At 50.5% G+C, this 12915-nt stretch overlaps 5 protein-coding genes across 5 annotated transcripts; 4 read left to right on the forward strand and 1 right to left on the reverse strand.

Moving 5' to 3' along the window:
- Positions 1–246: 246 nt before the first annotated feature.
- On the reverse strand, positions 247–2069 carry TRV_01110 (uncharacterized protein; the record flags this gene model as incomplete). The annotated part of the gene is made up of 2 exons (XM_003024657.1): positions 247–1743; positions 1836–2069. 2 exons carry the CDS (start codon positions 2067–2069, stop codon positions 247–249), a joined length of 1731 nt encoding a protein of 576 aa, XP_003024703.1.
- Positions 2070–2954: 885 nt separating this feature from the next.
- On the forward strand, positions 2955–5501 carry TRV_01111 (uncharacterized protein; the record flags this gene model as incomplete). The annotated part of the gene is made up of 2 exons (XM_003024658.1): positions 2955–3618; positions 3700–5501. 2 exons carry the CDS (start codon positions 2955–2957, stop codon positions 5499–5501), a joined length of 2466 nt encoding a protein of 821 aa, XP_003024704.1.
- Positions 5502–6352: 851 nt separating this feature from the next.
- Positions 6353–7269, forward strand: TRV_01112 (uncharacterized protein; the record flags this gene model as incomplete). Its single annotated transcript, XM_003024659.1, has 2 exons — positions 6353–6527; positions 6605–7269. 2 exons carry the CDS (start codon positions 6353–6355, stop codon positions 7267–7269), a joined length of 840 nt encoding a protein of 279 aa, XP_003024705.1.
- Positions 7270–8789: 1520 nt separating this feature from the next.
- Positions 8790–10081, forward strand: TRV_01113 (uncharacterized protein; the record flags this gene model as incomplete). Its single annotated transcript, XM_003024660.1, has 2 exons — positions 8790–8903; positions 8936–10081. The coding sequence occupies 2 exons, from the start codon at positions 8790–8792 to the stop codon at positions 10079–10081; spliced, it is 1260 nt and encodes a 419-aa protein (XP_003024706.1).
- Positions 10082–10771: 690 nt separating this feature from the next.
- TRV_01114 (uncharacterized protein) lies at positions 10772–12896 on the forward strand (the record flags this gene model as incomplete). Its single annotated transcript, XM_003024661.1, has 2 exons — positions 10772–12309; positions 12389–12896. The coding sequence occupies 2 exons, from the start codon at positions 10772–10774 to the stop codon at positions 12894–12896; spliced, it is 2046 nt and encodes a 681-aa protein (XP_003024707.1).
- Between the last annotated feature and the right edge of the window lie 19 nt (positions 12897–12915).

Below are 12915 nucleotides of genomic sequence, written 5' to 3' on the forward strand. Positions count from 1 at the left end.
ACAGCCCGGGAATAAACGGCACAGGAACTGTTGGATTGGCTATGGCATAACCATCTTGATCGTCCAACCCCGTATTCGGGATATATAGGTTAAGACCCCTTTAGGATGCGTAAGTAGACAAATAATGGCTGACCTAGGCAGGGGAAGAATGGCGTAATTCTTGTTTGGCGTTTCAAAGGTTATTTATATCACCCTAATGCAGCAATTGTGCTAAGGATACGAGTGGTAACCCACTTGAACGCGATATCAATGACATCGTCCTTTGCTCCAATGCTGCCTGAGCCCGAGTATCAACCCCATAATAAGAAGCAATCCATTGAAACCGGAAAGGATGTAAAACGGGGAGTGTGGTGACAATTTATCAAACATGATGCCACCAACCTTAGTTAGGATGAGAATACCAGCACCTCCCCAAAGAGAGTACATGCCAGCGATGGAGCCCTTGACATGGATTAAAGTCTTCTGTGGAGAAGCTGTGTACACATTATTGTCTGATACCAGGGGGGTTGACTCGTTTATGGTTTCAAGCGACCTGTTAGTAGTGTCTGCAGGGACCCTATCTTCCGGGACATTATCCTGAGTTTCATGCTCGACATCGTCCATTACAGGGAGGATGCCATTTATGCCATTGCTCAAGATAGCCAGGCTGCACACGATTGCAGAAATCTGGCTGATACCAATGAAGGCCATGTCGACAAATATTGCTGCACTCGACCAAGAGCCACTGATTCGCGGGCCTGGTAAAATTCCCAACATCGCATAGGACAAGGTCCCTAAAAGGGCTCCCATCAACAACGGGAAATTGTATCGACGGGATTTGTCAGATAAGTAGCCAAATAATGGCGCGCATAATAAAGCTACTAATTGTGAAACCCCGGTCAAGATTGATGCAATGACGTATGCCCGTGGACAGGACTGTTTGATATCCCCAGGGTTGGGGCTGAGAAGTTGGACTGTAGACGGTTTACCAGCTTCATGACAAAGTCCGGAGCGTCGATAATATTGGTTGACATAGAGGGGAATAAATAGGGATATGCCGACGGATGATGATCGCGCGACAAATCCACCAATGTAAGCCAACCCAATGTTGTAGTCTGTCAGACCAGCTTTCAAAGCGACGAATAGCTGGGCTAAATAGGAACGCGGAGACGTATAGGCGGAATTCCCCGAACGCGCAGGAAGCTGCTCTTCTGCTCCTGGAATTTGGTCCCTCTTGGTGGAGCCGAGGAGTAACTTTAGAGATTTCCCTTCATCACCCTGGAGGCCACACAACCCAAAAAAACACACAACAGATATAATAAGAGCTACTAGCCCCACGGTATAAAAGCTAAACTTAATTGCTTGCGCAGGAGAGTAACCAGCTTTCTGGAAACGCACAGGGAGGGGAAGGAACAGGAGGAGAGCTATAAGAGCGCCACAGCCGGTGAACATACCGGCATACCCAGCTAGCCGGGGTGCAGAGCTTGCTGAGCGTTCTTGGCCTGTTACACGAGAAGTTTCATCATTCCCAGTGTTGGCCGCATCTGGAGTGCAAACTAGAGGAGCAGCAACTCCAGGGGCGGGACACTTGGAGATATCATGATTAGCAGTAATAGCAGGAAGTAATGCAGTCACCATAGTTGCTACCGCTGAGCCACCAAGGCAGAATAAAAGCCTTCCTAGCAAGAGTTGGGGGTAAACATTTTTGGCTTGCACAAATATGACTAGAGATACTGCCACTATAAAATAGCCGATTGTGGACACCTACTTTCACATTAGAAAGTTCCATGTATCATAAGTCACTGAGTAACTGTAGTGTAGTAACAACATCAAAAGGCTTTCGACAGGCTCCTTACATATCTTGCTCCAATGCGATCTGATATCAAGCCCCAGAGCGGACAAGCAACTAGAGCTAACAGCTCGTCTGCGAAACCCAGGGTTCCGACAGCATTGCCATGGCCATGCTCAAGTTTGATTAGGTCCGTGACAACAAAGGATACCGCCGAGTTCATAAACACTAAAAAGGCGATGGAGAAGGGACAAACGGCTAGCAAGTAGGTGGCCGTCTGCAGCCGGCTCTGGGAGATCATGATTCACCGGCAAACTTGCATTCCTTTGATGGCTCGACGACAATCTCGATAATGTGCCCCTGAAGTTAAACAATCCTGTACAAGAATATAATCTGCACAACAGGATGCCTTACGCATCCTTTTGTAGCTCTATTGGCGCGGGTTTGATGATGACAGTCGAAAGCTGAATGCTGGGAGGTTGAAGGTTGCAAGTTTGATGGAGCTGAAAGTCGATGCTGACAAAGCCAAAACATCCTTATCAGATTGTGATTACTAATGAAAGCTGAGTCATCAATACTCTATCAGATAAGCAAAGTGTCCACTTCGAGCAAAAACAACGACGAACAAGCAAACTACGTCAAAAAGGAGCCAGGCTGGCAGGATGCAGCAGACGGACAACACTCTTTTGGGCTTGCTTCACTGGATACACAGTTGAGAGGAGTGACTAGGACGCTCTCTCGTCTCGGACGACGGCCCATTTCAGCCATGAGATATTGACATCTCTAGTCTAACCAACGCCATAGCTAGCTTCAACGACTGCATGGTTGTCTTGTTATTTTGCGATTCCATCTAGATCACCATCCACTATGAGGCTGGCTGCTTACACTGGGGTATGCTAATCGCTCTTCGCAAACCATCCAGCCTGCGTGGAATTGTTACTAACACCCGCTTAAACAGACTTCCATAGTCCTCGCCGCGGGGGTAGCCTTGCGAGCGCTACACCAACGCTCAAACTTCTATTCTGCCGCTGTTTTCCTTTCCCAGAATAATGCGAATCTCATGGTATGGATGGAACCGGCTCAGGCGTTTGGAATATGGCGAGCGGAGGAAGAGCTAGCCCGTTGAGAGAGATGGATGCTAACGGCTTCGCTTCTTCTATAGATCCTGACGAACCTATGCCTACTTATGTCCGGTTACACTCTCTTTGGCCTCCAGAGGCTTCTGTATGGCCCGTTACGGCAGATTGAAACCGAACAACTGTACGAGAAGGCATGGTTTGCGGTTACTGAGACGTGTCTGGCCATGACGATCTTCCGGGGCGAACTAGGAGCTTGGTTCATGGTCATGTTCGTTGCCTTGCTTGCGGGAAAGATCTGGGGATGGATCGGTGAGGGTAGGGTAGAAATCCTTGAACAGCAACCACCGGCCAATCCACGCTTATTCCACACCCGACTCGCTGTGTCATTGATTATATCAGTACTATTCAACTCGCAGATGCTCGAATACGCCATCAAAACGGTTTTGCGGCAGGCACGGCCCGATATGATGGTAATGTTCGGCTTCGAATTTGCTGTCCTTACAATACTCTCTACTTCGACCATGGCTAGATATACTCTTTCGCTGGCGGAGATTTATATCACTCGACAGCAGAAACAGGCCAAGCTAGCGGAGCGCAGAGCAGAGATCCGAGCGGAGAGGGAACGAATTCTTCGCCAACAGGCTGCCTCAGGTCTTCCGGCTCCCAATGCGGACAATTTACCAAGTGAGGATGATATAGATGAAATGGAGCTGGATGTTTCAGGATGGGAAGAAAAGGGTCGATGGGTGTTCTACCTGGACCTTATTACCGGTAAGGATTGATTATCCAGCCCCAGAACTGACTTCATAAGCTGACATTTCAATCACCTGGCAGACTTTCTAAAGCTGGTAGTATATCTCTCATTCTTCGCCATCCTATTCAGATTTTACGGACTTCCAATCCATATTCTTAGAGATGTGGTTGTGACGATGAGATCTTTTGCCAAACGTATTATCGACTTCATCCGGTATCGAAACGCTACCCGCGATATGAACCAACGATATCCTGATGCAACTGCAGAGGAGATAGCAAGGGAGGATGTCTGTATTATATGTCGTGAGGAGATGCAGCCTTGGATTCCTGCGCCAGCAGCAAATGATGGAGCAGCTGCTCCTGCTCGGCGAACCAGGCCAATTCCCGAAAGACTACGCGCGAAAAAACTCCCATGCGGCCACTTACTTCATTTTGCCTGTCTACGAAGCTGGCTAGAGCGGCAACAGAATTGTCCTACCTGTCGACAGCCGGTCACTACCGGCACCCAAGGAAATGCTAGACCATTTGCAGGGCGTGGTGCAGCGGCTGGAGGACAAAGAGCAGGAGACCAGCAACAAGGCGGGAACGAAGCAGGTGCTGCAGACGGAGAAATCCGACGCCGTATGTGGTTTCTTAATTTTGGTCCAGTCCGCATTGGATTTGGAGCGGGTCGTGGCGACATGCTACAGAATATTGATATGGGCCAGGGGATCCACGGTCAAGCTGCACAGGCACCGGCTGCAAATCAGAACCAGAACCCACCTCCTGGGGGACAAGCGCCGCGGACAGGTTTTGGATTTGGCATTGACCGTCCGATTGCTGGAAACACGCCCGGTTCTACTTCCGAGTTTAACCACAGGGATGTGCAGCAGGTCACCCAACAGCTTGAACATCAAGTGATGCAGGAGATAAACAACCTCACAAATACTGCGGAACAACTACAGGTCATACGAGCTCTACATTACGAACTGATTCGGCTCCGCACTGTGCAGAGCAACGCCTCGGCTAGTACCCAGAATACCACCAGCCCTGGGTCCTCTAGGGTTCAGCCAAATACCACTCAAGCACATCCTCTCACCGCCCGTACGACCCCCTCGGGTACAAGCCATTCGACGACCATACGTCCTAACTATAGCCAGTCATATACTGCTACAAACCCTCATCTTACTTCGATACCTTCAGGCGATCCACGTCTTCCCGAAGGGGTTTCCATCCCACCAGGATGGACTCTGGTGCCCCTGCAACGCACGTTACCGTTAAATCCACCAATAGGCCCTCACAACACGGCGGCAGGAAGCGCTAATGCAAACATTCCAACCGCAACATCACCATTATCATCATCATCTGCTCCTCCATCGGCCTCAACGTCCCCATTTCCAAATCACAACCACACGACAGCTACAATCACTTCTCACACAGTCACCCCGGGCCAGGAAAACGGGAATATCGGTGTGTCAAGCACCGGTCCTGCAAGCCCACCTGAGTTTTTTACGTCCGGCACTACACCGCCGCAGTCTTCTCAATATACTCCAACTATAACTCCTCCACATGATACTACTAACAACACAGCTCCGGCACCATCCTTGCCAAGCACTTCACCCCAGCGAGAGCCCCATGGCCTACCCTCCCGTGGAGCTTCTCAATCCCCAGAGGAAACCCACGAGAACAGGTCACTATTCAACAACCCATCGGCACGTAGCTTCCCTGAACAAGCCGAACATGACAGAGAAGACGCAGAAAGTGAAGAAGACGAGAACGAAGGCGAAAACGACGAAGAAGGAGATGATAATGACAGTGACGACAACGAGAACGATAGTGAAGGAGATAATAGTACGCACAGCTCTGTGCCCAAGCAAAAGGGCCGAGCAGCCACTGTGGAGGACGAAGCGGAGGATGATTAGCCAGATGTATCTATCTCCGGTAGCGGTCCATCCAATGAGCGCCCCTTCATGTAACATCGTTTGTCTTCTCTTCGCTATGGAGTACTTTGGAGCCTTTAATAACACCTATATAGCTGTTCATAGTACCCTCTGTAGCTCCGGCGTTATTATTATCATCGTTATCATTAATATTATTATCAGGGTGGAGCGCCGTTTATTTTAACCTCGGCCCAGCTTCGACTCTTCTTCTCCCGCACATCACATCCACCGGCAGACGAACTAAGCATCAACAACCTCCCCAGCAGCGCTGGAACACGGCGCATGGAGTTCCACCACCGGAGCAGGGATGTCGAGCACACGGTCTCTCCTGGCGTCCTGGAAGGCTGACTTCTTCCTCCCCTGCTGAAGGAAAAAAAGCGACCCTTTCGCTTCAGCCCGTGAGCAACTTCGAGCCCTTCCCTGCACACCGTCGACCTTGAGGATGCTTGATTCCTGCGAGTGCCGCAACTGAGCCAGGCTATTGGGTATATGGCAGCTGGCTGTTGGCGAAGAATGGTCCTGAAGATGCAGAATACCCAGTCGGATGCTGCCCGTCGAGCTTGTTGTGCCTTCGAGAGGGGTGGGGGACCAGCCTGCACCGGCGATCACCCGCATGCTTGGGAGCTGGAGGGGAAGAAAGAGGCAGAGAAGCAGAGGCGGTAACGGTAGCAGCGCAGGAAGAAGAGGAGAATGAGTGGACGGGAGAATGCGAAGGAGGAAGACAGAGAGAAGGGTATAAAATGAGCTCTGCTGTCCCCTTTCGTTGAGGGCTGACCAGAGACAGAGCAGCCTTCATCTTCACTCCCAAGCTACAGCATCGCCAATACTCAATCATGCAGCTCCGTGTGGCCCTTTGCTTGCTCCCCCTCGCCGTTCGGGCGGCCAACATTGTCTCCTCCAACGACGATGGCTGGGCTGAGGTGAACTTGCACACCTTGTACAATGCCTTGACCAACTCAGGACACAGCGTGGTTGTCTCTGCGCCAGCTGACAACAAGAGTGGCACTGGTAAGCATAATGCTAGTTATGGGAGGTCGTTATAACGAGACTTTCCAGTAGCTAACGAAGAGCTTGCTCGATGTTAGGCTCCTCGGATGCTAACCCAACCCCCCGTAACACTCCTTGCGAGTTCGACTCTTGCCCAGCTGGTAGTCCTGCCGTTGGCTACGACCAGAACAACCCACGATTCAACTATGTCAACTCTTTCCCCGTCACCTCGATGAGATATGGCATCCAGAACGTCGCCCCTCGCTTCTTCGGCGGCCGCCCAGACCTTGCCGTTGCCGGTCCCAATGTCGGCGCCAACCTGGGCCGAACCGTCCAGATCTCCGGTACCGTGGGTGCAGCCACCGAGGCTGCCCTTGAGGGTGTTCCCGCCATTGCTTTCTCTGGCAGCGTCGGCCATCTAACCGCCTACTGGGACTATACCCCGAACTATAGCGAGGTCTACGCTACCCTCGCCGCTCAGGTCACCAACGCCCTGCTGCAGAATGCTAAGCCAATCCTGCCCCCCGGTATCTTCCTCAACGTCAACTTCGGCGCCGTTTCCGACTATGACTGCACCAGCCCTGATGACTTCAGCTTTGTCCTCACCCGCATCCTGCCTACCTCCGGGAACCCCGACGTGAACATCTGCGGTAACGGCGGTCGCCTGCCCACCGAGTCGGACATTGTGAAGAGCGACGGATGTTACGTTAGCATTTCTGTGGCTACTGCCAGAGGTAAGAGGGATGCTGACTCCTCTGCTTAGGAGTTTGTGGTGAACAAACTAGGCTCTATCTTGAGCTGCTAAGCTTGTACTTGTAGCTTCAGCCTGAACCCCCCAAAATGATGTTAGCATGACCATATTAATGTAATTACGGAGTATTTATTGCAATATGAGCAGATCTAACTCCATGTTTATATTTCTCTGTGCGATGTTATATGGAACGAGTCCAAATGCCGCGAGCAGCCAATCAGAAGCCTCGCTCACGGCCGCCATCAAAAAGCCGTCGATAGTCAAAAGCGACGGCAAAGCTTTGCTCTTGACCCAACCAACCAGGCGTCCGCTCGAAGAATTGATAACAAAAAACAATGGCGTCCTTCAGAGTCGGCCTGAGCTAGCGACCCTTAAACCTTTTTATGTTGTTTAACGGAGTGTGAGAGAGTGTGCCTCAGGACGGAGCAGCGGAGGCTGGTGCAGGTGAAACCTCCAGATCTGCGTCATCCGGTGGAGAGCTTACGAGTAAACCGGCCGCCGCCGCGGCAGGGCCGTCTTTGTGGCTGCAGGCGACGTACTCTGTCCTCATTCTTCTCCTTTGTCAAGATACGAAGTACTCAGGTACACGACGACGACCGCAAGACGAGAATTGCCCTCCACACAGTCTTTATATCCGGATCGCGGGCGGTTGGTTCCCAGGGGTGGAGGCTCAGCTAACTTAGCCTCCTTCTGCCCTTAATGCTGAAGAAGCCTAGTTAATTAATTAGCTGGCCAGACAGTCTCCACAGCGATCTATAATTCCAACTATCCGGCCTTGTCTCGCCTGGGTTGCCGATAGGCAAGTCGTGTGCCGCTGTCTGCTGGATGGATACAAGCGGACTTGCTGTCATGTTTGAGGTTAGAGACCCTGTTTCTGCTTATGCCGTTGAGCAAGGAGGCCTTGGATCATCGCGGAGATATACGAGCCTATTCGTCACCGGAGTGCATCTGCATGGATTCTCCCAGCATCACGCAACGTTCATATACTTCTCGTTCTAGGGCTCTGATAACAATACATGCTGTACATACTCCGTACCCCCGACTGACTTGAGGAATGTACCCAACGATCAGTCATTAAATGCCGGCCAATTACGTTGGCACTCACGGCCCATGAAGGCTTACAAAGTGGCCCATATCCGACAACCGGCAGCGCTGATGATGGCCTCGAAATGCTTTTGTCCTGGACGATCCACAGGGTCATCCATACACATATGCCACTCTGCGTGCTTGGCTATCATCCGCTGGCCCATACTCTCCCGTCCTTTAATCGCTGTGGAACCAGGAACCATGCCCTTTGGGACATGCGGGACTTTCGCCTCCTCGATGGGTTTTCACCCCCATCGGCGATTTTTCTCCCTTTTTATAATAGGGGCTGGTTTCCCCCCCGTCATTATTACTATTCTTACCCGCTGCTTGTTTTGACAAGAAGGACGGGAAGTTGTTCGTTTTGTATATTTATTTTATTTTTATTTTTATTTATTTTTCTTTTTGGTTTCGTCGCTTGCATGGTATTGATTGCTTGACGAACAACCATGATCTCCTTAATCCCAAAGGCAGGGATCCAGTTACCTATAGTCATCTTTCTACTTATTCTTACTCTTATAATAACCAGCCAGCGGCTCTCCGCATCAGTACCACAAATAAAGGTAAGCTGGGTCTCCTTCCCCGCAGAGTGAAGCTCTCCTTAAAAGCTGGCCTTGCTAACACCAGTTCAAAGGGATGGACAGGTTCAAATAAGGCCCAGCATAAGGCCCCAGTAGCACCCACTCCAATTACAGCAGAAGATGTCTTTATCATCTCCAACTTTACCGCTGGAACCCCGAAGCCACCGGGGTCAAACTATACGAAAGCCCTTATTGTCCCTCGATTACGAACAGAAAGGGTCGACTGGATCAACAGCCTCGAGGATATCAAGAAGGAGATTTATGTCGTTGACGACCCACTGTCGTTTCCTCGAATCCCCAAAAACAAAGGCCGGGAGGCCATGGTCTACCTAACATACCTTATCGACAACTATGACAACCTGCCAGAGATCATGATATTCATGCACGCGCATCAAGAGGCCTGGCACCACGAAGAGCCCCTAAATCGAGATGCTGCGGAGATGGTGAGACGGCTAAGCATTGAACGAGTAGTCAGGAATGGCTTCATGAACCTACGGTGTGCGTGGGCACCCGGCTGCCCGGGCTGGATAAATCCTCATAACACCCAGGAAGATTCGGCGAAGCCAGAAGAAGCTAGCGTCCTCAAAGGCTGGAAAGACATTTTCCCTTCCATACCGATCCCAGATGTTATCGGCGGCCAGTGCTGTGCCGAGTTTGCCCTCTCTCGCGAAAGGGCCCAGGCAATCCCTCGATCTCACCTTATCTACTACCGTGACTGGCTGCTTCGCACGAATCTAATTGATTTCTACTCCGGCCGCGTATGGGAGTATCTCTGGCATATCATATTCACCGGACAGTACGTCTATTGCCCCGCCGAGCGAGTGTGTTTTTGTGACGGCTACGGTCTCTGTTTCGACAATGACAAGCCGTTTCAAGAATTCAAGAACTTGGGAAATATCCTCTACGGTCTGCGACTGGAGTTGGACCACTGGCGCAAGAAGGAACAGGAGGTAGCAAGCGCGAAAAAGGAGAAGAATTTCACTGCTCTGGCTAAGATGGAGGTCCCTAGGATGACTAGGAAGCAGCAGATAGAGCAGGAGATCCAGCGGAAAAGGGCCGTGTTTAATGAAATAAGGAATGCAGCATTCGCTCGAGGACGGGATCCTCGCGTCAGGGCTCGGATTGCTGGTCGACCGTGGAAGGAAGGTGACGGCTTTTAATTCAAGAGGACCACCTTTTTTTTTTTTCCTTTTTTTTTTTTGCATTCATCCAGCATGTTCACTGTTATATTTCAAAACTCATCTTTACCTTCTTTATGTATAAATAAATATACCCTTTGATGTTGCTTTTTCAATAGATCATTCATCTTTTCGTCTTTTCGTCTTTCGTTGTCGTTGCCACCATCTTATCTTATCTTATGACGTAATAAGAGTCAATCACGTGATTTGTTTACATAATTTGTCTCGAAGACAAAAAATTCAAACATCGAGAAATTTTTTTCCTCTTCAAGAAGGCGCGACCAAACAACACAAACAACCCAAACGCCCAGGCCAAGCGGCTCAACAAACTCCGCCGTTGGCAGCTGCCTAATATAGAAATATAGATCGGCAGGCGTTAGGCGCCGGCAAGCGCCAGCACAGCAGGAACATACCAGAGATACCAGAGATACCAGGGATACCAGGCACTCGCCACACGCTCAACGTCTGCGAGGACTGTAGCATATTTGGCAAAGTTGCCGGTAGAATAAGGTACGTCGTCGCTGCGACTTTGGGTGCGATGGCAATGGCAAAAACACAGCGCCGCAAACGACGTAATGAACGTTGACGATGTGTATTTTAATGTTTCTGCTCGTCATTTGCTTCGTGTGCAAATGCCGGATTTCACACACTGCATCAATTGTCTGCTAACAAATGGATAGGTACCTTCATACATTAGATATTGAAGTGCTCTGTCAGGGTGTCATGCCACTTGGGCCACAGCAAAACACCAGTGCTGAATTTGTGAGCCATGCACCTCAAGCACAGGCCCAGCAGCAGCAGCCCCAGCAGCAACAGCATATTGAAGGGAACGCACCCCACCTAGGCAGCAACAGTGTTGGGGTACCCCCGGGTTATCCTACAGATAATCAACTGGCCGGTCTTGTTGAAGCTGCCACAGCTGCTGCTGGTGAGGACGAAAGCTGGGATCAGAACGATGCAGGTGATATGATGGCTACCGGTCATGGACGGGGTATCCAAAACCACCTGGAAAACTATAGTGTTGGCATGCATTTAGATGAAAACGGTTTCGCAACTGCCGGCCCGACCGGCCATTCCTTCGGAAGTCTCCCAGGAGGAGAGTCATCAGTCAGCGGCGGTGGCAGGCAAGCGCCACCCGGCACTGTAACCGCAAGTGTGCGAAAACGCAAACGTAACCAGAACAACGTCGACCCTGCAATGACTTCTGCGACGACGAGATTCAGATTTGGAGAGGGAGAGGAAAGTAGCATGGCCCAAGACGGAGCTGGGGTGCAGGTACCCGAAACCGACGGATCTTCTTTGGATATTAGAGAGATGCCTCCGCAGCGAGTGATATCGGATGCGCGGGCAGCCGGTGTCCATTCTGCCGTTGCCCTCTTTAGGCAACCGTCAGCATCAAGCAAGAAGGCTACCCGCCCACCAATGTCCAAGATGTTCACTTCCTTGGGACTATCTCCAGAGAACTTCCTCCATCTGCAGGCTGCTGCAAAGCAATACATGTTGGACGAAAATCACCCTGAACGGCGCGACTGTGTCGGCCAGAGAGGTCGTGGCGATACGGAGATGGTCAAACTCCGGCTTTGGAGCTGTGTACGAGACTTCCTAGACCGAGAAGGGAACGGTTTACGATACTTTGGAGAACATGTCGAGAATGATGGTGCCAGCTCAGATAGACTGATCTGGCCTAGAGACGATCAGAGAATCATCTCTCTTGTCACTCCTCTGCTCCGTCGAATGGTCACTAACGAACGACAGCGCCAATATGCCATCGAGATTCGAAAGGGAGGGAACTCTGAAGATAAATCGAAGCGAAATTCGGGATCCACCACTAACCCCATACCTGATAGCGCTGCACGCTATCATCAGCCACCTCCCAGTGGCACAGCTGAGCTCGGAATGCTGGGTCTCATCAGGAACGAATACCCTACCTATCAAACGGACTGGGACTCAGTCGCACGAGCATACGAGATGTATAATCAAGACTACCGCCTGGATAGCCTTGGATCAATCTCTGGCCTGCCTCAATCAGATTGGTGGGGACTAGTTGCTGCTATAGACTGCCACTATCAAATTGACCATGGTGGTGATGCAACGCAGTGTACCGATAGCTGCCAAGAGTGCACTGTCAACCATCTAATGTCATCTGAATCAATGTCGGAGGTGAACTTCCGGATCAGCGGTGAAGAAGACATTGCTGCGCGGAATTACTTGTAAGTTGAAAACTCGCCCTGTGTTGGACAAGATGTATATTTGCTCTGATATTAACCGGGTATGTTCCCCAATATATAGCGCAACTGGTATTACCCGTGATGCCACTCGCATCGTGAAAAACTATCTTCTGGAGCACCCAAATATCCAACCGGCTAGTACTGAGGCCCAGGATCCTCAGTTCCCAACATCCGAGGTGGTACCTCAGGTCCCTATACAGGTACAGCCTGGATTGGACCAGCAACAACCACAGCATCAACAATCTGCTTCAGATGCTTTACCAGTTACTCTATCCATCAACATCATACAAAATGAGGACCATAAACGCATAGTCCCTCGTTTTCAAGTTCCCGCCAGCCAATGCACTGACTTTGATACTCTACACGGCACCATCCGTCAGTACTACCACGGGCAAAACAATTCCCAGGCTCCACAGAATATGCGCATCAGAGTATGGCTGGACGATGGTCTCCAGTTGATACTTAATGATTCTCAGTGGCTAACAGCCTTGGTCACAGCAAGCGAGATCGAATGGATGGACAATGAGTTGAAAATCATTGTTGATAGAGTCGATGGCGCTGCTAACTAAATATGAGAAAAACAGTACC

Source organism: Trichophyton verrucosum, assembly GCF_000151505.1.
Source record: "Trichophyton verrucosum HKI 0517 chromosome Unknown contig00098_1.f1.exp, whole genome shotgun sequence".
NCBI classification, from domain to species: domain Eukaryota; kingdom Fungi; phylum Ascomycota; class Eurotiomycetes; order Onygenales; family Arthrodermataceae; genus Trichophyton; species Trichophyton verrucosum.